The 24,579-nt window shown below is 48.4% G+C and overlaps 1 protein-coding gene across 4 annotated transcripts in view; it reads right to left on the bottom strand.

Annotated features, from left to right (window-relative positions):
- The window catches only part of TRAPPC9 (trafficking protein particle complex subunit 9), a 415,657-nt gene that overhangs the window by 334,864 nt on the left and 56,214 nt on the right, over positions 1 to 24,579 (bottom strand). For all 4 annotated transcript variants that reach the window (XM_055431945.2, XM_055431946.2, XM_088844845.1 and 1 more), the window contains one exon: positions 20,559 to 20,702. In XM_055431945.2, coding sequence (XP_055287920.1) covers positions 20,559 to 20,702 — 144 coding nt within the window. The remainder of the gene's footprint in view (positions 1 to 20,558; positions 20,703 to 24,579) is intronic.

Below are 24,579 nucleotides of genomic sequence, written 5' to 3'. Positions count from 1 at the left end.
AAATTTGATTGTGGATTGGTGCTAAATGCTATCAAAAATAGTTATTAATATTGGGGTGTAACATTAACATTGTGATTCTATTAGAAAAATGTCCTTTTTTTTTTAGCAATGCATACTAAAGCGCGAAGGTGTGAAATGGATTTTTCTTTAAAATAATTCAACAAATAGGAAAAGTCAGAGATGAAGAAAGTGAAAGTCGCTCAGTTGTGTCCGACTCTTTGCGACCCCATGGACCATACAGTCCATGGAATTCAGGACAGAATACCAGAGTGGGTAGCCATTCCTTCTCCAGGGGATCTTCCCAACCCAGAATCGAACACAGGTCTCCCACGTGAGCAGATTCTTTACCAGCTAAGCCACCAGGGAAGCCCAGAGATGAAGCAAATATATATAAATCTTGATACTTTCTAATCTGGGTGACTGTTACATGGGAATTCATTTTATTGTTCTTTACACTACTATGTTGAAATTATTTCACGGTAAAAATGTTTAATGAGCTTGATGCAGTGAAATGATCTGCTCCAGGTCATACAGACAGGAACAGGTGTGAGATTCAGTCCCAGTTGGCTGAGTCTTCCTGTCCCCACAGATCAGCCTGACGACGGAGACCCAGTTACCGAAGCAGACACAGGAAGTCAAGGCCCCGGTGGCTGCTCACCTCCGTTCCCCACGCCAAGCTGGGGGGAAGCCTAGGATCAATCCGAACGTCCTCCTAACCACGTGAAAGGGCCACTAGCACGTGACGAGTCCTTAAGGAATGTCACTAAAAGTCAACCATCGTAGCCTACTCCAGTTGCCATGACAAAGCACCATCAATCCTAACCTGAACAGTAAACATTTACTTCTTACAGTTCTGGACACTGGGAGGCCCAAGATCAAGGTGCCAGTTCCTGCTGCAGACGTCCACTTCTCATCATGGCCTCATCTGGCCTTTCCTCAGGTGCGTGGGCACAGAGGGAGGAAGGGCCCCCTTCCCTTGACCTAATCTAAACCAGTCACCTCCCAAAGACTGCCCCCCAACCAAAGACCAGCACCCTGGGAGTCAGGAGCTCAACATGTGAGTCTGGAGCAGACACAAACACGCAGCAACATCACCAAGTATTGCTCAATTCCAACCAGAACAGCCAGCAATTACTTTGGCCAAACTGGAGCACCTAACACACTTGAGGGCGTTCTCCACCTGAGAAACTGAAGAAATCAGGCAGACAGAACATTTTCAATAAAAGTCTAGCTATCACCTAACCAGACTGTTCCTTACAGGAGTAGAAAATACTATCATCAAGACTTCTGGCCACAGGCCATTTGCCATTTCAGGACTCGACACTGACATGAAAACCAGCACACCGTGACTTCACAGTTTGACTGTTCTGGTCTCTCCTAAGTAATACTCTGAGACAACTATGTGTGCATTAGGTCAGTTATGATACTATAAACAGGTAGAGAAGAGAAAGAAACATTGCATTGGCCACAAAGTTTGTTCTGGTTTTTCCATAATACAGAAAATCGATAAGGTATTATGGAAAAACTTTTTGGCCAAGCCAATGTATCTTTTCTTCCAAATCTGAATTAAGAAAACTGATGAAGGAAGGTGGGGTAGAGGGGAGAATACAGAGGAAAAGCACAGACGTGGCCTGAAACAGTCTGAAACAACCCTTTCAGGATCGATTCCAGGGCCTCCGCGTGGCGCCAGCTCTGTTGTCTTTGCTGTGCTGACTGAGAAGCAGCCACGGACACGGAGGTGGCCTGCCAGCTTCCTAAGCAGCAACGACCACCAAGCGCTTCACCTCCCACCCCCGTGGCAAGGTGATCACCTGCCCCCCACCCCCCGCCACCACACTCTGACACCCACCCAAGTCGGTGCTAACAGGCTAACATCACAGTTTCTCTCCATTCACTCAGAAAACACCCTTAACGATGACTCTGGGCATTACTCGCCTTCTCTTTGGGTCATAAAGAGAAACATGACGGAGTGATGCCGAAGACCACTGTAGGACCCTCGTGCACAGCTGGTGGGATGTAAAATGAAGCAGCCACTGCGGAAAACAGTGCGGGGCCCCTCAAATAGCTAAGCATTGTTACTATGGAATCCAACAGCTCCTCTTCCGGGATCCACCCAAAAGAAAGGACTCAGGCGGACACCTGAACATCGTGCTCAAAGCAGCACTGTTCACAACTGCCAAGCAGCAGAAACAACCCAAGCGTCTGTCAATGGATGAATAAACAAAATGTGCTACATGCATAAAATGGGATATGACTCAGCCTTACAGAGGAGGAGCATTCCGATCTTTGCTCCAAGAAAGATGCACCTTAAGGACAATACGACCAGGGAAATGAGCCAGTCACAAAAAGAAAAACACACAATGATTCCACTTACAGAAGGTACCTAGAACGGTCAAACCCACAGACAGCAGAGTAGAGGCTACGAGGAGCTGGGAGCAGGGCTCGGAAATATTGTTCAGTGGGTCCAGGCTACTGTTTGATAAAAAGAAAAGTTCCAGAAGTAGACAGTGGTGATGACTGCACAACATGACGAATGCCCTCAACACCAATGAATCGTACACTCAGGGACTTCCCTGGTGGTCTACGGGCTGAGACCCCATGCTCCCAATGCAGGGGGCACAGGTCATTCCCTGGCCGGGAACCAGACCCCACAGGCCGCAACTGAGGATCCTGCATGCCGCAATGAAGACCTGGCGCAGCCAAATCAGTAAACAAACAAAAGTAAATATTAAAGACAGAACGGCAAATCTTATGTTTATCTGACCACAATTTTTAAAAATCAATGAAAAAACAGTAACATTGTGTGCCGGGCACAGTTAAAGGTCTTGGAGATAGAGGTGTTTAGACACAACCAAGGATGCCACATCTAATTAATCTATTTATTATCTATGACTTAGAATAAAAGGAATTTGATGTCGGAGAGGACAGAGGAGCTGCAGAAGATACGGCATTCAAGCCTGGGACCAAGAGGAAGGGCTGCGGAGTCCAGAGGGAGGTCAGGGTCACTGAGCATGAGGCAAGCATGGGATGAGAGAGGTCCAGGGGGCTTCTGATCCGAAGAAAGACAGCCCACCCAGACGGCCTCAGTAAGTGACATCACAGAGAACACACAGGGATCATGAAACAGGATATCCAGCCAGTGAAGCGTCTTACAGCAAAAAAAATGAACTTGGCTTTCCCTCATTCCGCAGACACATCCAGGCAGCACAATGGTCCAATTGCAAAGGCGGCGAGAGTCACGTGCCGCCACTACAAAGATGAAGGATCTGCCAAACCAGCAGGTACAGTAAGTCCTGTCGTGTATCGAGAAAACAAGCCTCTCTGTGAGGTGAAACTGACTGACTCAGACGGACCTGCGCTGAGCCACGTTAACTGCTTCCCATCAGCGGCACTTTCTACTTGTTTCTCACTTAATTTACGTGGTGACGGGTCAGAGGCCCTGAGAAGCAATCATTCAAGTACACCAGAGACTAAATATTTTCCCTTGTTGCTTTTAAGTTTATAAACATGTTCTACCAAAATGAAAGGCAATGATGTGAAGCCATCAACTTGTTACATAACCAGCTATTTAAAACACTACCTCGAAAATGTGTAAATATCTCTAGAGATCTCAGTATAACTCCCAGAAGGGAAGATGATCTTAAGAATCGAGACTTAATAAATGACTATCAAGAAACTACACATCCAATTATGAGGTAATGGTTAGACAAGCTATGGTGCAGAAACATAATGCAAATGTATGCAATCATTAAAAACAGCATTTATAAAGAATCTGCAGCATGAAAAATATCTTATGATATATAGAAAGTCAGGATTCAAAATAATATTTTTGAAAAAATGTAATGAACAGTGAACTCCCAGATGTTCAAGCAGGTTTTAGAAAAGGCAGAGGCACCAGAGATCAAATTGCCAACATCTGCTGGATCATGGAGAAAGCAAGAGAGTTTCAGAAAAACATCTATTTCTGCTTCATTGACTATGCCAAAGCCTTTGACTGTGTGGATCACAATAACCTGTGGAAAATTCTGAAAGAGATGAGAATACCAGACCACCTGACCTGCCTCTTGAGACACCTGTATGCAGGTCAGGAAGCAACAGTCAGAACTGGTCATGGAACAACAGACTGGTTCCAAATAGGAAAAGGAGTACATCAAGGCTGTATATTGTCACCCTGCTTATTTCACTTATATGCAGAGTACATCATGAGAAACGCTGGGCTGGAAGAAGCACAAGCTGGAATCAAGATTGCTGGGAGAAATATCAATAACCTCAGATATGCAGATGACACCACCCTTATGGCAGAAAGTGAAGAGGAACTAAAAGCCTCTTGATGAAAGTGAAAGAGGAGAGTGAAAAGGTTGGCTTGAAGCTCAACATTCAGAAAACAAAGATCATGGCATCTGGACCCATCACTTCATGGGAAATAGATGGGGAAACAGTGGAAACAGTGTCAGATTTTATTTTTTTGGGCTCCAAAATCACTGTGGATGCTGACTGTAGCCATGAAATTAAAAGACGCTTACTCCTTGGAAGGATAGCTATGACCAACCTAGATAGCATATTAAAAAGCAGAGACATTCCTTTGCCAACCAAGGTCCGTCTAGTCAAGGCTATGGTTTTTCCAGTGGTCATGTATGGATGTGAGAGTTGGACTGTGAAGAAAGCTGAGCACCGAAGAATTGATGGTTTTGAACTGTGGTGCTGGAGAAGACTCTTGAGAGTCCCTTGGACTGCAAGGAGATCCAACCAGTCCATTCTGAAGGAGATCAATCCTGGGTGTTCATTGGAAGGACTGATGCTGAAGCTGAAACTCCAATACTTTGGCCACCTCATGCGACGAGTTGACTCACTGGAAAAGAGTCTAATGCTTAGAAGGATTGGGGGCGGGAGGAGATGGGGACGACAGAGAATGAGATGGCTGGATGGCATCACCGACTAGATGGACGTGAGTTTGAGTGAATTCCGGGAACTGGTGATGGACAGGGAGGCCTGGCGTGCTGTGATTCATGGGGTCGCAAAGAGTCGGACACGACTGAGTGACTGAACTGAACTGAACTTCAAAGATCAATCCAAATTTTTAAAAAATAGAAAACAATACAAAAGAAATACATAAAATATTAATGGTGTGTGTATTTACCCATGTAGGGTTATATACAATTTTTCCTTTCTATTTAAATCTTTCAAGACTTCTAAAAAAAGCATATGCTATTTGTATAGTAAAAGTTATTCTAGGACTTCCCTGGCAGTCCAGTGGTTAAGACTCTGTGCTCCTAATGCAGGGAGCATGGGTTTGATCCCTGATAGGGGAACTAAAATCTCTCCTGATGCACAGCATGGCCAAAAAAATTCCAAAACTACTTAAAATTGAGTTTTCAGAGAGCTTTGTGAAAGAAAATCAGCACCCGTTCATCAACGTTCCCTAGCAGTGGAGAACACAGCGCCCTAAAACGCCAGTGGAGGAAGGCGTGTTGAGGGTCCCCACCCTGACAGAGGTGGTTTCTATAAGGACAGTGACAGCCCTTCCCAGCCCAGCTGCCGCCCTTGGAAATGCTCAGAAACCACAGCAGCACAGCAAGCGACACTGAGGACTCCCTATCACCAGGCACTGTGCCAAGCAGCCTGCACGTGTTATCTCATTAAATCATCCCAGCACCGTTCTCCCAGCTTCACAGATGAGCAAACTGAAGCTGAGAAAGGTCTTAATCTGGGTCAGAGTGCCCTCTACTTCCCCAAGCAGGCTCTCACTTGCCATCAGCTGCCATCAGCTGCTCAGCCATCTCCCTTTCTTCTAAAACTACTTCGTATTTCATTCAACGTTCCTTTAACAAAGACCAACTCTCTGCCCTATGAAAGGAAAAGCCCTCCCTTAAAGTGCTCGGCTGGATCCCCTCACCTTCAAGGACCACGAGATCCCCTAACTCCTCAGCCTCCACCAATGCCTGGTGGGGTGTCAGTGAATACATACAAAGAAATAATTTGGGAAAGGTAATGCTAAATTAATTCAGTTCCGCATTTATCGACTATCTTCTTGGTAAAAAAAACATTGTCCAAAATGACGAAAGGTGAGTAAGCAAGACATGGTCTGATCCCCAAGGAGCCAGTAATCCAGTGAGGGAACCAAGTGATGAAATTAACCTCAGGACATAATGAAACAGTGTTTAATTGAGAATCAGGTAAAGTAATGAAGAGGTGAAGAGGAAGGAATTATTACTCTCTTAATAACATTGGAAACAGGAAAAGTACAAGGACCGAGCAAGCTACCATAAAAGAACATGAACAAAAATTGATTTTAAAGGTCCAAAATATATGAAACACAGATAACATAGATGAAGAACATATGAAATTAGGCTGAAAAGATGGCTTGAGTCAAACCCTGAGCATCCTTGAGATGGAGCTGGGCCTTTACTAGACAGAGGATGGGCAGTCACTGCAGGTTCTTAAGGAAGAGAAGGACGAGATTTAGTTTGCGTTTCAAGGAGAAAATTCTGGCTTCAGTGCAAAGAGTGGATCAAGAGCAGAGTAGGGAATAGGACACAATGTTAGGAGCCAATCCAAGAAACAGGTGTTGAAAGTCTAGCTTTTATAGAGAGATTGGATACACAACAAGGTCCTGCTACAAAGCACAGAAAACTATAATCAATATCCTACAATAAATCAAGATGGAAAAGAATATTTTTTTAAAATGTATGTCTATGTATAACTGAGTCACTTTGCTATACAGCAGAAATTAGCACAACATTATAAATCAATGATATTTCATTTTTTAAAAAACTGACTTAAAGTACAGGCCAAACAATAAGAGATGTAAAAGAAATAAACAAGTAAACATTAGAAATATTTTAAAAATAGAAGTCTGAACCAGGGAAGTGACGGTGGAAGTGGGGAAGAGGAGCCCCATGGAGAAAACATCAAGCAATCGGAACAGATAAGGAGCGCATCCAGGCAACACACAGGACAGAGGAGAGACGGAACGACATGAGGAGGGCTCCAACAAGCGTCAAGCCTCCGAGAGTAAGAAAACGGCAACACCCTCAAGGGAGAGAACTGACGCAACGGGGGCTCCCACGCCACTCGAAGGACACACCAGCCCTCACTCAGAAGCTGGAGCTCAGAGGTCAGGAGCGGATGTGTAACTTGTGAAACCAGGAGCAAAACGCTAGTTTGAAAACAAGTATACCGAAAGCTTAACTTAAAGCCTCACCACAAATCTTCACAGAACCTTTCAAATGTATGCCTCCATGGATCCACTTTCTCATTTCTAGTTTTTAAAAACCTTGTTTTTCGCAACTCAAATAATCACTTTTGGGGGAACATTAACTTCACAGTGTTTTTAAGCCAAAAGTTTCTTTTCCAGCTGTTCTAGTTTCCTCCCCAAGGAAATGTGTGAAACAAACGCATTTCTGTATCCCAGCACTGAAACCAAAAAAAGAAAAAAACCTTTTGGATTTTATGACATACGATCACAGGTACAACATAATGAAAGACTTCATTTTGCAGACACTCCTAACCTATCCGATGCACCACCGTGCAACAGGCCCCCAGTCCCAGGTGCCACGGGCTGCCCCACTGTCCGCTCTGCAGCAGAGAGCTGACATGGAGCTGATGGCAGAGACAGGAACAGGAAAATGAGGGAAACGAGGGAATGGGAACACGCCACCAGAAGTATCAGCAAAATGCCGAACTCCTCTGTTTTCCTGCCCTCCCTCAGCCCCAGGACACAGGGAAGTGGAGCTGAGGGTCCACCCTGTCAGGATGAAGCCCCAAGGGAAGGCTTTTTCCAGGCCAAGGCCCAAACCACACTGACACTGGCAATGGAAATCTTCTCATGCATTTTCTTAGGGCTGAGCAGCAAAGCAATGAGCTGGCAATAAAATGAAGGAGAAACTGAATAAGTTGAGTCTGACATTTCATATCTCATCCTATTCTTGTCTTTCAAGCAAATGACAACTGCTTCTGAGCTCGGAGATGGCCTTGGTGCAGAGACAAACCAGAAGTGTGGTCTCTGACACCCACCCACACAGGCTCTGGTGGGTCACCTCCAACAAGGTCATCAGTCACCCGGCACACCCAGGCAACAGGTGACAGCTGAGGCCAGCGAACAAGAGCGTGGACTCCAGAGCCCACAGCCAGGGTCCAAACCCGTTTCTCCAAATACCACACAGCAAGCAGCCCTCGGGCATATTAGCCCACTTCCTCCCATCCGGGTATGAACCAGGCCCGACCCTGTGAGCTTCCGAGATCAGGGCAGACGGGGCACCTGCAGGGGGGCATGCCCATAGACAAGCTCACCTCCGATGTGTCCATTTTCTCACTGTAAAATAAGCCCAAGCCCAGCAGCTACCCCTTTGGGGCAACTGTGAGGACTAGGGCAACTCCTACCCATAAGGGCACACAATACAGAAGGTGCACACGACTGCCGCACACTCTCAGGACCAAGAAACCTGTGTGAGGGCAATGCCTGGTCATTGCGTCTGCACCCAGAAGGTGCTGAAATTGAGCAAAGACAGAAGAGGCAGACAATCTAAACAACAAACACACACTGGCGGAGAGACTGAGAAAATGAATCCGTTGAGCTTTGGGAGTGCGGGAATGCAACATATGAGCACAGGCTCAGGGGAAGGTGAGGACGTCTCCACCTGGACAGCAGAACTGAGAGCTCAGACTGAGGACAGGCCACCGGAGATGCGGGAACAATCGGAGCCTCACCCCCACCTCGGAACCTCCTCTGCCCCGCCGCCTGCTGGCCAGGTGTGCGCCCGCTTCCTCAGTGGTCCCAGGAGGAGCGGTGAGCACCAGATGCGGTCAGCTGCCAACACACAGGCACTGCTGGTGACACTGTAACTTGTCTCACTAGCTGCTGAGTCACTAAGTCGTGCCCGACTCTGCGACCCCATGGACTGTAGCACGCCAGGCGTCCCTGTCCTTCACCACCTCCTGGAGTTTGCTCAGACTCATGTTCATCAAGTCAGTGATGCCACCCAATCATCTCGTCCTCTGTCATCCCCTTCTCCTCCCGCCCTCAATCCTTCCCAGCATCAGGGTCTTTTCCAATCAGTCAGCTTTTTGCATCAAGTGGCCAAAATCTAGAACATTTGAACAAAGGGATCCTGAACTAAGCAATAAGGAAGGAGTTGATATGACTGCCTTCCGGTAGCACAGGCACTCTGCTGGGTATGGAGTGTCTCAATCCACCCCTGAATTGTTCCCGCCTTAGAGATGAACGAAGTTGGCCTGAGAGCAGGTGCAGAGCTGCTTCTGCTCCTGCCGCTCCCTCTGCTGCCACGCCCACCCGTCCGACCTCCTCTCCACAAGCGAGAAAGCCCAGCCAGGGCCGAGCATCCCTCCCCAGGACGGCTTGCAGTGTCTTTGTTCCCTAGCCAGGGATCAAACCTGGACCATGGCAGCAAAAGCATCGAGTCCTACCCACTGGACCGCCAGGGAATTCCCTCTGTGCAGTTGTCTTACTTCCTCTGAATCCATCTATAACACGACAAGGACCACCCTCCTCCCCTCACCCACAGATCTGTGCTTTCTACCCCTGGGGAGAGGGCTTATTCAGACTGACAGCAGAGCCTTGAGACTCAGGTTCAACAGGCCCCTGGACCTCTGTGCCTTCCCGAGTGCCACCAGTGTTATCCCCCCACATGCATGAAGCATGACCGACATGTAAGAGAGCTGTGGATGCCGGGACACTAGAGAGGGACACAGACTCACCGGTGTGCAGGGGCACAGCCGGCCAGGCTCGGGCATCAGCCTGGAGCACACGTGGGCACCATCCAACACCCCAGCCTCGGCACAGCATCAAACCCCCCATGTAACACGGCCCAAGATAAAGGTTCCCCCATCCACCTCCATCTAACTATGAAAATCCTACAGAGAAATTCTCTCTTCATACCTTTAACAGGTTACTCCACTGCTAAACTCCTGATAAGATCCACCCAGAGTTCTTTAAGCTGGAAAGAACCATACAGCTTAATGGGGAGAAACATCAGCTTCTCAAATAGGTGAAGTAAGGGACAAGGCTAATGTTTATTGAGCTTCTACTACTGCAGGCAGGATGACAAGTGGCTGCTACACATTATTTCTGATAATCCTCCAGCTAATCAGGCATTATCTTCTTATCTTACAACTGAAAGTAATGTACTGTAATTACTTACATTACAAGTAAATTGTCAAAGGTTACATTTAATCAGTAGAAGACACAGGAGGCAAACCCAGGTCTGCCTCAACCCAAGGACCCTGACCCAGACGTCTCTCTGCACTGTGCCCCTTGTGGACACAAGGCTGTACCATCCCCATTCTACACACAGAGCGATCCAGGCCAGGGACATCAGCATCTCGTCCAAGGCGACTCAACTACCCCATGGACGATACACATACAATCCTTCAGAAAGAAAACTGGACAGTTTAAAGTTCCCCAGTTTAAGACCTGCATATGTTGAAACACTTCAGAAGTCAGAAACAAATCCACACAAGTGATAACAATTATGACGTACTGAGCATATATTACACTTCAGGCTTTCATAAACATGTCTCCACTGCCTAAACCAGCAGAGCAAGGCAGACGTGAGCCTCGCTTTCCTAACGAGGACAGAACGCAGAGAAAACAAGCAGTTCCCTTTACCCAGCAGGTACTGAGCCCCTGTGAGCCAGACTTTGTGCTAGGCTGGGGCCTGCGAAGGTAAAAAGTCTCCATTCCAGCTGTCCAGACTTTACGCGTGGATTGCTATGGATAAACATCAGCTTTGGGAAGATCACTTTATGATCGGTTTCGAAGACAGAAGAGAGAGAGCGACTTGAGAGGCAAAGAGATGCCGTAGAATATGTCGCCACATTCCAGACCAGGACAGCAGCCTGCCTGGAGAGTGCACATTGGCACTTCGTGCAGCAGACGGGGGGCAGATTACAGAGAAGTAGGCCTGCACTCCACTGCTGGAGAGCACGCACCATCCAGACCACCATGCCGCACGGGACTAAAATGCTTTGAGAAGGTACAGAAGGCCCTTTTCAATACCACCCCAGGACGTTCTATTTTGGTTTGCCTAAAACTTGGCAAATTAGTATTTTTCCCATAACTAGTAAAAATGCCCTAATATATTTGGGCTTCTGACATACTGATAGTTTTTCTTCACCTCATTATTTTACACGTGTGGTTTTTTCCTACTGAGAATGCATTTTATTAGCAGGTACTTATTATGCTGCCCTCTACGGCATTTATCTCTTCAACACACAACTAAAACGAAGTCAGAAGCTTCTCTTCATTTCTTCTGGGCTTTTGTTCAACTCCTTCTGCCTATTTCTGAACAAACAAAAGGGACTGTATAAACTGCAATGGAAACAAATTACAGCGCTTTATTGAAGAGCCCCCACCAGGCCTCGGTGACAACAATTCACGCGCTCAGCCTCCCATCTCTTCCACCCCGATGAAAAGTAGAGCGTATGAACCCAAAACCCCCGAAGAAACCATAGACACCATCGGGAGAAAAGGCAAGAGAAGGAACATGGCAGGAATGGAAAGCAGGAAGCTGAGGAATACCTGTTGCCAGAACAATACAAAAATCACGGCCTTTGTCTTTGGGTGTGGATTTGGCTATTTGGTTCAAATAAGGCTTAGCCCTTGTGGGAAACACATTTTGAAAGAAAATAATGCTTGGAGAAGGAAATGGCAGTCCACTCCAGTATTCTTGCCTGGGAAATCCCATGGACAGACAGCCCTGGCAAGCGAGCCACACTGTCCACGGGGTCACGAAGAGTCGGACACAACTGAGCGACTAAAACAACAGCTTGTGGGAGACACATCTTGAAAGAAGATGACGCTCAGCCAACAGTTAACGCAGAATTTACGGGGCCGGTTCCAGGGCTCTGCTCTGGGCCCGGGAGCCTGCCTTTTACACGGAGGCCGCTGTGCCCTGCGGGCTGAGAAACGGGCTTTGACAAGTAGACGCTGTTGGCGGGAGCACCTCACTGAGGCCATTTCCGGCCTGTGTCTCTGCCTGAGACACGGCCTCCCTCCTTCCTGCTCCGAGGTCGTCGGCGTCTACAGAGAGCTCCTGGAACCTGGGGCCTGAGGACTCCCCAGCAGGAGGCACGGACAGAAGAGAAGGACGGTGCTGACTGGCCCCTCCGTGGGAAGGACAAAGCCACCAGGACGCAGACAGTGGCAGAGGACGGCTGCAGGACAGGGCGAGCCCGGAGCGGGAGAAGTGACCCCAGGGCATCACGAGGGGCGCGCCCCGGGTGCGGAACTGGGGCTTGAAGGGGGACTGCCTGGAGCAGCGCCTGGGAAGGACTTCTCCCCATCTCTAGGCCCCCAGGTACTTGGGACTCAGGAGAAAAACATGGCAGCTTCATGGGGGGCACAGAGGAAGCAGGGCCTGCAGGAAAGAGCTGATGCCCCCCACCCCACAGTGTGTCTCTGTGGGGGCAACCCTGGTACTCTGAGCAGCATGGTCCTGTACTGTGCTATACTGACCCAACTGACGCAGAGCAGACTCGCTGGAAAAGGTCCTGAGGCTGGGAAAGATGGAGGGAAAGAGGAGAAGCGGGCATCAGAGGGTGAGATGGTTAGAGGGCATCACCGACTCGATGGGCACGGGTTTGGTTGAGTAAACTCCAGGAGTTGGTGATGGACAGGGAGGCCGCGCGTGCTGTGTCCATGGGATGACAGAGTCAGACATGATGGAGCGACTGAACAACAGCTGCCTTATTCCCTCCTACAAAACGCAAATGACACCTCCCAGCAGAAAAGAGGAAACCGCCTTCTTCCCAGGCAGCTCAGCCCCTCGCCCATAGCTCAGCCTTGCTGCTCTGAGGGACCCAACTCTCCTGGAGAGGATTTATCAGAAAGGGAACTGGAGGGTCAGCCATAGAAACCGCCCACCCTGAGGAAAAGTCAGGACACGACCAGGGAGTGACAGACGGTGGGGATAGGGAGGTCCCCGCACAGACCCACCCAGAACCCAAGGCGGGAAGGCTGGCCACATAAAAGACAGGTAAGAGAGCGATGTCCTGAGACAGGAGAGAAAACGGAAAACAAAAACCTTGACATGTTCGAGAAACCAAAGGACGGCCAATGAGGGTCACATGCTGTGAGCTTTACACTCACCGTTAAACTCACACACGTTGGGCTGAGCTGACCCTCTGTGATTTCAGATGTTCTTCTCAAAGTTCCAGCAACAGTTTCAAACTTCATATTATGCTATGGAGATTCATCACAAAGCGCTCACAACAGACAGTCCTGCTGCTTTCAGCTTTCGCTCAGAAACAGGTGAAGCACTTTCTGGAAGTGTCTTAACTCTTTCAAACCTGCTGTCCACCACCCTGGTGTGTTACAGCACAGGACAATGTGTCATAGTCGGCATCCTCTGGACTGCGGCTAAGAGCTGCCTTCCAGGTGTGGCTTTGCCCTGAGTGCCTGGGAGACCTTAAGCAAAGGGCTTAATTAGCATCTCAAAGCGTTACAGACCTCCGCACAGTGGCCTGGACACCACCTGCCTTGCAAGAAATGAGAATCAAATGAGGCAAGCGACAGGGAAACAACCAGCAGAATGTAAAAGACCCTCGCATAAAAGAGATACAGTTAGTAAACGGGCACAGAGAACGAACATCCAGCCTCGCAAGTTCTACAGAAAATAGAAATTAAAACAGGAAGGTAACACTCTCTACATACTCAGCTAGCAACACCGCCAGCGGCAGCATAATGAGAGCAGACCTCTTCGCAGGCAACTCTGACACATCTCAACAGCAACACAGAGGCTCAGAGCAGCAGGCCCAATAATCCCTCTCCTGACAAAGTCTCTCTCCTGCACAAAGAGCTGAGGAGGCTCACCATAGCACTCCCGATGACAGCAAAAATTAACCCAAAAAGGAAAGAATGCAAATGAAAGCATTTATTTTTAACACATTCAACAGGATAGGAGTACCGAAGTACGCCACTCACTAGCCACAGGGGCTAAAACTAGCCACTAACAGGGCTTTCTTTCGAGGAGATGAGATGTTTTAAAATTGACCATGATGATGGGTGCACGTCTGTGAATATACAGAAAAGCTGAAGTGCAGGTTTTAAATGGATGAACTGTGTGGTCTTCAAATTAAGTCTCAATACAGTTATATTTTTAAAAAGGAAAAGCATTTATTATTATTTTTCGCTTTTAAAAAATTACGCATTTAAAAAAGTGCATCATTAATGCATTCAGCCATATATGGATGCCAGTACAAGCTACTAGAGACAAGAAAAACAGCAAGTCAGACATATACCTACCTTCAGAGAGCTTGCAGCCTGCGTGGTGTGTGTTAGTTGCTCAGCTGTGTCCTACTCTTAGCGACCCCATGCGCTGCAGCCCACCAGGCTCCTCTGTCCATGGAATTCTCCAGGCAAGAATACTGGAGTGGGTTCCCATGTCCTTCTCCAGGCATCTTCCCAACCCAGATCAAGCCCAGGTCTCCCGCATTACCGGCAAATTCTTTACTGTCTGAGCCATCTGTAAATCCCACAGCCTGAGTGGGGAACTTGTCAAGTCAGTAAGTGATTGAAACACAGTGGGTGCAAGTGCTCGAGGGCTAAGCACACACCACTCCAGTGGGGACACTCTGAAGGAACGCAAGCTGGTCTTAAGGGATCAAGAAGTGGTGTCCACACTAAGCTGTGGAGGATGCGCACGCGTCAGCCAAAGGGAAGAAGGAAAACAGGAAAGGGGCAGGCGCGAGGGAGAGGAGGAGGACGAGCAACCCAGGTGGACACCACACTTCCTTCATCCGCTAGTCGATGGGCACCAACAGACGGCGCCCACTCTTTGGCTCCGAGGGATGATGCTGCTGTGCCCACCCAGTGACGAGTCTTTGTGTAGACGTGTGTTTCCAAACCTCGGGAGCATGTGCCTAGGAGCAGAACTGCAGGGGCACAAGACATGACTGCTCATCACCCACTTTCCTCCCCAGAGTCCCAGGCAACAGAATCACCCAAACCACTGTGTCCTACATTCCCCAAATAAGCCCAACCTTCCTAATTCCACCAGAACTGGAGAAAGTCCTCCTACCTGAAGCTACTCCTTCTGCTCAGTCTGGTCTGGCAAACATCAATTTGCTCCTCAAGGTCAAGGTCATCTTTTTCATGGAACACTACCCAAACCACCCTTCCACTTCTGAAAAGAACTGCCAGTCTTCTGAGATGCTCCTACAACCTTACTTACAGGGACTCCTCTGGACCATAACCACCGCATCCTCCATGTCCCATACTCCTCATGTCAACCCCTGGTCCCAGTACCGCCCAGAGTACGCACCTCTGGATGACTGTACGGTGGATCCACCAGCAAAGATGATCCTTAAAGGAGTTTTACTAGTTGAACTTGGGAGCATTTTTGGAGCATGTTTCTTGTTTAAGAAGAACACAAGCCAGGATTTCAGGCAAACAATGAGCAAGAAATTCCCCTTCATCTTAAAAGTTTATTACAAATCCAATGAACACGCTAATGTACAGAATCAGAGAGCAAGATCGAGAAAAGTGGCTGAACAGCAAAAATTAGGGATTTGACCACCCATTGAGCATTGCCCTATTTCATAGTATCAGGTAAGACTAAAATTTCAAAGCTGACATGGATGGATTTTAGCATCAGTTCAGTTCAGTCGCTCAGTCGTGTCCGACTCTTTGCGACTCCATGAATCACAGCACGCCAGGCCTCCCTGTCCATCACCAACTCCCGGAGTTCACTCAAACTCATGTCAACAGAGTCGGTGATGCCATCCAGCCATCTCATTCTCTGTCGTCCCCATCTCCTCCCACCCCCAATCCCTCCTAGCATCAGACTCTTTTCCAGTGAGTCAACTCGTCACATGAGGTGGCCAAAGTATTGGAGTTTCAGCTTCAGCATCAGTCCTTCCAATGAATACCCAGGATCGATCTCCTTCAGAATGGATTGGTTGGATCTCCTTGCAGTCCAAGGGACTCTCAAGAGTCTTCTCCAGCACCACAGTTCAAAACCATCAATTATTCGGCGATCAGTTTTCTTCACAGTCCAACTCTCACATCCATACATGACCACTGGAAAAACCATAGCCTTGACTAGACGGACCTTGGTTGGCAAAGGAATGTCTCTGCTTTTTAATATGCTATCTAGGTTGGTCATAGCTTTCCTTCCAAGGAGTAAGCGTCTTTTAATTTCATGGCTGCAATCAGCATCTGCAGTGATTTTGGAGCCCAAAAAAATAAAGTCTGACACTGTTTCCCCATCTGTTTCCCATGAAGTGATGGGACCAGATGCCATGATCTTCATTTTCTGAATGTTGAGCTTCAAGCCAAACTTTTCCCTCTCCTCTTTCACTTTCATCAAGAGGCTTTTTAGTTCTTCTTCACTTTCTGCCATAAGGGTGGTGTCATCTGCATATCTGAGGTTATTGATATTTCTCCCAACAATCTTGATTCCAGCTTGTGCTTCTTCCAGCCCAGCGTTCCTCATGATGTACTCTGCATATAAGTTAAATAAGCAAGGTGACAATATACAACCTTGATGTACTCCTTTTCCTATTTGGAACCAGTCTGTTGTTCCATGTGCAGTTCTAACTGTTGCTTCCTGACCTGCATATAGGTTTCTCAAGAGGCAGGTCAGGTGGTCTGGTGTTCCCATCTCTTTCAGAATTTTCCACAGGTTATTGTGATCCACACAGTCAAAGGCTTTGGCATAGTCAATGAAGCAGAAATAGAAGTTTTTCTGGAACTCTCTTGCTTTCTCCATGATCCAGCGGATGTTGGCTACTTGATCTCTTGTTCCTCTGCCTTTTCTAAAACCTGCTTGAACATCTGGGAGTTCACGGTTCACATATTGCTGAAGCCTGGCTTAGAGAATTTTGAGCATGACTTTACTAGTGTGTGAGATGAGTACAACTGTGCGGTAGTTTGAGCATTCTTTGGCATTGCCTTTCTTTGGGATTGGAATGAAGACTGACCTCTTCCAGTCCTCTGGCCACTGCTGAGTTTTCCAAATTTGCTGGCATACTGAGTGCAACACTTTCACAGCATCATCTTTCAGGATTTGAAATAGCTCAATTGGAATTCCATCACCTCCACTAGCTTTGTTCGTAGTGATGCTCTCTAAGGCCCACTTGATAGAAGCAAGGTCCGATGCTATAAAGAGCAATATTGCATAGGAACCTGGAATGTTAGGTCCATGAATCAAGGCAAAGTGGAAGTGGTCAAACACAGGAGATGACATGAGTGAACGTCGACATTCTAGGAATCAGTGAACTAAAATGGACTGGAATGGGTGAATTTAACTCAGATGACCATTATATCTACTACTGTGGGAAGGAATCCCTTAGAAGAAATGGAGTAGCCATCATGGTCAACAAAAGAGTACAAAATGCAGTACTTGGATGCAATCTCAAAAACGAAAGAATGATCTCTGTTCGTTTCCAAGGCAAACCATTCAATATCATGGTAATCCAAGTCTATGCCCCAACCAGTAATGCTGAAGAAGCCGAAGTTGAATGGTTCTATGAAGACCTACAAGACCTTTTAGAACTAACACCCAAAAAAGATGTCCTTTTCATTACAGGGGACTGGAATGCAAAAGTAGGAAGTCAAGAAACACCTGGAGTAACAGGCAAATTTGGCATTGGAGTACGGACTGAAGCAGGGCAAAGGCTCATAGAGTTTTGCCAAGAGAACACACTGGATTTTAGCATATTTAAGGTTAAATGGCAACCCACTCCAGTGTTCTTGCCTGGAGAATCCCAGGGACAGCGGAGCCTGGTGGGCTGCCGTCTATGGGGTCGCACAGAGTCGGACACGACTGAAGCGACTTAGCAGTAGCAAGGTTAAATGTAAATTCTAACGAAGTCGGAGGTTTTGTCCTTTGGACTGTGAGGAAATTCATAGAAGGTTTATTAGGTTATAGATGGAGTCTTGTTTACCACTCAAAGAGGTTCTCCTTAAGGAAAAAATTAAAAACCCTGTAAATCGGAACATACAAACCTTTCAAAACAGATAAAACAGTAAGACGTTTATTTTTTTAACAGTCATTATATTCTTTTCTTTTTCATTACAGTTTATTATAAGATACTGACCATAGTACCCTGTGCTATATATATGGTAGGACCTTGTTGCTTATCTAGTTTATCGAATTCATCCCCATCTCCTTTCCCTTTCGTAACCATAGGTTGTTTTCTGTGTCTGTGAGTCTGTCTGTTTTATAAACAAGTTCATTAATATTCATTACACCTTTAACGCAGACATTTAAAATCACATTATTGGAAACACTGCTTGTATGCACCCTCACTTTACCCAAAACCATAGTCAAACTCTACATCAATGTCTCTGGTACTATTAGGGGCACTCTGGAATAAAATCTGTCACAAAAAAGAAGAACCATTGGCCCCAGAACTCCTCTATGAGTTCAGGAGCACTAGCACAGACTCGGGGGACCCGCAGGGGCGGGGGGGACCCCAGATTGTGCCTCTCTGCCTGTAAACACCCAGACAGGGCCACACGCAAGGAGGAGGCCGGTCCTCCGTCCCGTATTCCATTTCAACACCGTGATATTTAGAAATGCTAATTATCAACTCAGTGGATGGTACCATGCGCTCTCGAGAAGGTCACCCAATCAATTAAAATATCTACCATTAAAACAGTAACAAACTACCCCACAGTGTCTAACATCCAAGTTGTACAAATGAGAAAATGAAGGTTCAGAAAAAGTTTAATTGCTGATCTGAAGTCATGGTAATTAGAGATCAGGTGAGTGGGAGGAACCCGTGGTCCTCTGACTTCAGGCCTCCCCTGCCAAAACTCCGGTTAACCAAACACCACTACCCATGGGCCTCAGGAGGTAGCAGTCTGTTCACTGGGGTCAAATGTCCCAAGCTTCTCTCCCCTGGACCAGCATCTTCAGATCACTGAGTAACACGACCTCAAATGGTCAGCAACCTCCTCCTCTCCTGGGGATCTGCAACAAAGGCCACACACGAGGGGAGACCGACCGCAGGAGGACATTCCCCCCAGGACAGGACAGAACAGAACAGAACAGGAGAAGGCGGCCCAGGGGAAATGCAGACCCAGGGGAGTTTGCTGACAGGAGCAGGGTGGGGTGAGAACAGAGGCCCGCTGCAGGCAGAAGATGTGCATCCGGTGTCTCTGCAGGGAAACATCCAGGCAGAGGACATGGGGAGGGGGGTTGCAGCTCAGGGAAGGCACGGGGGCCACATCACGCGGCTCACGGTCCACCGGCGTGGGAGACCATCCACTCCCGTGGGCACTGTGGGGGCGGGGTACCGAGCGAACCCGGACGAGCGGGAGGGGCCGGCCCGGGGCCGCCCAGAACCCTGAGGCTGAGAGCAGGGGCCGCTCAGGTGCGGGCTGCGAGGGACAATGCGTCTCCAGAGCTGCCGGCCCAGGAGGCTCCAGAAGCCGCAGAGGCCCAGTGGCAGGGGAGCGGCACCCTTAACAAGCAAAAACCCACCCCTGCGGGCAAGGGAGAGGCCCACCCAGCCCGGCTCGGCCTCCAGGACCCCAGGGCCCAGCCTCGGCCTCTCCCCCTCCTCCCACTTCAGAGAGGCCATGTGCAGGCTCTCCCTACCACCAGGCCCACCGCAGCCCAGCCACACACGCCACCCATGGGCAACGCTCAACCAGAGAGACCATGGACGCCCCGAGGGGTGGCTGTCCACAGGGACCCCTCGGGCGACCTGAAGTCCTAAACGGAAAATGAGAGCTACCTCACACGAAGCGTACAAACTGCACCGAGCATGCTGAGCGCTCTCAGGACCTGGAAGACACAGCTCCAGGAGCCAAGAGAAGGACACCCACACCCCGCGTGGCCACGGAGCATCCCCACTCTCTGTAAGGAGGCGAGGACGCCGGGATGCTAGTGGAGACAGGCACTGACTGAGCCGCCTGAGGCCTCGCTGGGGCCCCTGGGACAGAGGGCGGTGCAGTCGCAGACAATCATGTGCCATCCAGAACAGATGACTCTCTGGGGACTGACTCCAGGCAGGACCGACTCCCTGGGGACGGCGACAGGGTGGGACCCGGGCTGGAGACAGATGACTGCACGCGAAACCCAAAACACACGTGACACCAGGAAGCGCGTGAGATGAGAAGATGCTGGAGGAAAGGATTAAGAAGAAAGATGCCCTGACCTGTGGGCAAAGATACCCACAATCCCCCGGGAGTCTAGAAAAACTCTGCCCACGAGGGGAGAAGTGACCAGAGGGGCACAGAGGGGCACGGGGCTCCGGGCTTGTGTCCCATCTGGGTGCCGGGTACCACGTGGTCACTCTGTGAAAACTCACTGAGCAGAGTTCTTGTGAATCTTGCGCTTCTCCATGTAAATGTTACACTCTGATGATTATGTTTTATAAGACATGGGCAAAGGCGAGGGGAGGCCACGCCGGAGGCTGAGTGCAGCAAAAAGGGCAGCAGCGTGGGGCGGTGAGAGGCGCTCAGGGAGGAGCGGGCGGGGAGACCGGGGACACCGCCCACCCCATCCCAAGCTGGTGCCAACAGGGCAAGCACCAAGACAGCACCGTCCCCCTCTCCTGGGAAACAACCGGAGTCTGAGCCCACTCACCTTGATCAGACAGGAAGTCCAGCATGGTCTGCAGCAGGAAGGACAGGTGCCTGACAGAGAGGGCGGGGTTCCCCATTCGCCGGGACGCGTACACCAGCTCGTGCAGCAGACGCATCTGGACGGCAGCCCAGCCTCGGTGCGTGCCTGCAGGGGAAGCCACGGAACATCAGAGGGGGCCTCGGGGCGCACAGGCCAGGGGGCGGCACCGGGGCCCCTCGGGAGCCATCACTATAGTGCGAGACAGCGATTCCCAGACACTGCCTCAACCGCAAGCTCGGAGGCACAGAAGCACTCCCCCGATTTATCATGGAGAAGAATGAGCACATGATACGTTTGCTCATTTAAAAAGTTTTTTATTTTCTCTCTTCTTCAAAGACACACAATCTCTAAAACAACCCATTCTGAAATACTTATAATAAGGTTAGGACAAAAGATTATATTTTCAGTGGTATGTATTTGAATTATAGCATACTTTTTTCCCCCAAGAAAATACTAGTATTTGACGAGCCTTCATCATCAACAACCAAACACATAAAATTTAAAAAGCACATTTCTCTAAAGAGTAAAAACAGAAAAGTGGAAAGCTAAATGCGAAAAGAGTGGTTACCAACAAACTGGCTGCTCCCTCCAAAATAACTTAGTGTATCTGAAATTAGAGGTGGAAGAAATTGGTTGCACAGCCATCAAAAAGCATCTCTTTAGGTTCCCAGGATTTAATGTACAGCTGAGTCCCTTTGCCGTTCACCGACACTGTCGATTGACTGCGCGTGCACGCATGCTCAGTCACTCAGTCGTGTCTGACTCTGACCCCGTGGACTGCAGCCTGCCAGGCTCCTCTGTCCATAGGGTTCTCCTGGCAAGAATACTGGAGTGGGCTGCCATTTCCTCCTCCAGGGGATCTTCCTGACCCTGGGATCAAACCCATGTCTCCTGCACTAGCAGGCAGATTCTTTACCAGTGAGCCACCTGGGAAGCCCGTTAATCTGTTAATGTTTTCCGTTGTTCCAATATAAAACAAAACATTAAAAAAAAAAAATCATAGGATTTCAGAGATAATTATTTGTGCCCCTTTTGGCAACAGTTAGTGCTTTTAAATATTTTCCACCTTAAACTTCTTCATGAAGAAGATGCAGGGACAGGAATCACAATCAGTTACCACCCAGCGCTGTGTGTCCAGGGAGCCTGAGGGGCTGGCAGAAAGGCTGGGGGGTGAGATTTAAGACTCGAAGCAAAGGATACCCCCTCTCCTAGCCCCACTGACCATCTCCCCCACCGCCCTCCCTGAAGGGCTCACCGGCCCCTTCTGTGTATTTCCCCCAAATCCTGCACCCTCTCATCCCACGGGCATTCTCCGGAAGGCACGCTGCGTGCCTGGAAGCTCGTGTCTGGGTTTCTTTCATCAGTCCGCAACTTCCTCGGGAGCCAGGACAGGGTCGTACTCACCTAGGTACCCCAGTAAGAGGCCTGACACACAGCTGGCACTTAACAGGCTCGTGGGTCAAGTTGAAAGCCTTTTTTCCACACGTAAGTATATGTATGGAAAAAAGTATATGTACTTCCTGCTTAAGTATATAGGCTAAAAGGACATGATTTCTAGGATGTGCTATAAAAATATTTCAACAAAGAAATATTTAAGAACAAACTCTTAAAAGAAAAAGAAAGGTGTGAATAAAGCAGGCACGGCCAGATCTAATTATTTAAAATGTGGGTGATGGGCTCATTGTACTATTCTAATTTGTGTATATTTTAATTATTTCATAATGATTTTTAAGTTGCTGAACAACAATAATTATTGAGATTCTTAGAGCGGACCAGACCTACCCACACAAAAAAACCTTGATATCCTACCACTCCATCTTACAGAAACCCTTTCAAACAACAAAAGGGAAGGAGAGAAAGACAAGCCCCCGCAGTGTTTCCACATTACTGGAAGACCACAGGCTGACGTGAAAGAGATTCTGGAAAGGATGAAGGGGCTGACATCCACGTCACGACTAACCCAGCCCAGATTTATAAATGACCCAACTTAACCCGCCTTTAGCACATAATGTCAATAACGGGGCACATATCACTGTGTAGATTTTCTTTTAATAGATAAGGATCCAGTTCCCACCACAGGCAATTATGATAAGAGCATAAATTTTCTTAACACCAAATAGCATGCAAGTCATAATTTTGATGCGATTCAAACTGCTCCTATAAAAATCTGAATCTTTTTATCCTTAAGTCAGACTTGCAGCACATGAGCCAGTGATAAAATTTTCAACATCCTTGTATTCAAAAATCTCACCAATGTGAGAGTTTTATTTCATCAGCTGCGGCCTTTTAAGGCAAACTCGTATGCCACTCTTTTTCCTAAGAGTTCCTGGGGAAAATTTAATCCCTCGTTCAGAAAAAGGCTAAGCAGAAGGTATGATCAAAAAAATCTTCGTATCTAGAACACAAATAAGATTAAAGTGATAATAAGCAGGCTGTTACGCTCACAAATACACACAGTGCCCTTCTGTGTTCCTATCTCAACTTTCCATAACCAGCCAAGGAAAATGTTCATTTCAAGAAACAGAAAAACATTTCAGGTGCTGAGAATAAAGACAATCTCCCTTTTATTCACAAGCATAGGGAGTTAAGTAGATTTCCACTTAATTCTCTGAGAAATGTTTAACGTGGTCCAGAGCGACAGTGAAGATGGGGTTTAAAGTAACTTATTTCTTATTAAAAAAAATACAGCCAACTGACTTTTATCATTTTTACTTTATTCAATCTCTTTCCTCACCTCCCCAACCTCTTTCACAAAATGATAGTGAATGTCCTCTCCCAAAATATTAACAGAAGGCGGGGTAAAAAGCACCAAATACAGGGAATTGTGCTTGTTTGCTTCATTTTTCAAAAGAAACATGTTTTGTTCAAGTGACTTAAAAATTAAGATCAAGAAACAAACTCTGTTCAATAGATGGCAACAAGCACATGTCATGGAAGCTGCTCACCAGTTTTGGGCCCTCAGTGCGTGTGTTTGCGGGGACACCTGCAAGGGGACGCTGAGAGGGGCAGGGTCTGCATCCTCATGGGCACACACCCTGGGGAGGGAGGTGGGTGCTAAACCATCACCCAGTGTCTTAATGTACTTACAGTTCACGGGAAACGCCACAAAAGAGGACCAGGAGTCAGTGACGAGGAAAACAGAGGGACGGTGTGCAGGTGTGGGACGACAGGGACATTAGTAGAGAGCTGCAGGATGCCTGGCGCAGCAGGCGAGGGCAGAGAGGGCATCCAGGGAAGGGGAGGGCGGGAGGGCTGGCAGCAGCCCCTGGACCGAGTCCACAGCGGTCACCGCACGAAGCCCAGGGCACGCTCACTCCGCAGTCAGCCTGCGGGGATGTCCAGGGATCACAGAAGGAGTCGCTGGAAAGCCCCCACGCTCTGAAGTCTCCCACAGCACACTAAAGGGGTTCCTGGGGTCACCTGGACCTACAGCCCCCTCTCAGGATCCCCTTCCTGACTCCACAAGTGATGAGAGCCCCCAGCGCAAAGACCACCAAGCAGAGCCCACCCCGGTTCCCCATCTGGAAGGAGAGGGGAGGCAGATCGGTCTTCTCGGAATCACTTGAGGCTTCTCCATCACATAGGCCCCATCTCAACGCACCCCCGGCCCCAGCCCAGGAGGTGACAGGCTCAGAGCCCAGGGCAGCGGAGTCACGCAGAGGGCCAGCCAAGGGAGCCGTCAGCAGGGACAGGCCCCACAGGGAGGTTCTGGCTTCTGGCTGTGGGTCTCTTCATGCCTCAGGCTCCAAGATGACATTCAGTTCAACACCACACAGTCTCGGGGCTCCGGGAGGCCAAGGATAGTCCGTGACCACAGTGGAGGGAGTCGAAGCAGCCCTGGGAGGCCAGTTAGGGGCCCACAGAGGGGCCAGGTGACTGCCACTGCCCTGAGGTTTTTGCTGCCAAAGAGACACTCTGGGGCTGAAACCACAGGCTCATATCAACTTATCCAGAACTCAGGGTCCATCCAAAAGTGCCAATC

The sequence above is a fragment of the Moschus berezovskii genome, chromosome 16, assembly GCF_049115385.1.
Source record: "Moschus berezovskii isolate FMDL1 chromosome 16, NW_MosBer_1.0, whole genome shotgun sequence".
Lineage (NCBI taxonomy): Eukaryota > Metazoa > Chordata > Mammalia > Artiodactyla > Moschidae > Moschus > Moschus berezovskii.
Note: the sequence above shows the minus strand (reverse complement) of the source record. Positions and strands in the feature narration are given on the sequence as shown.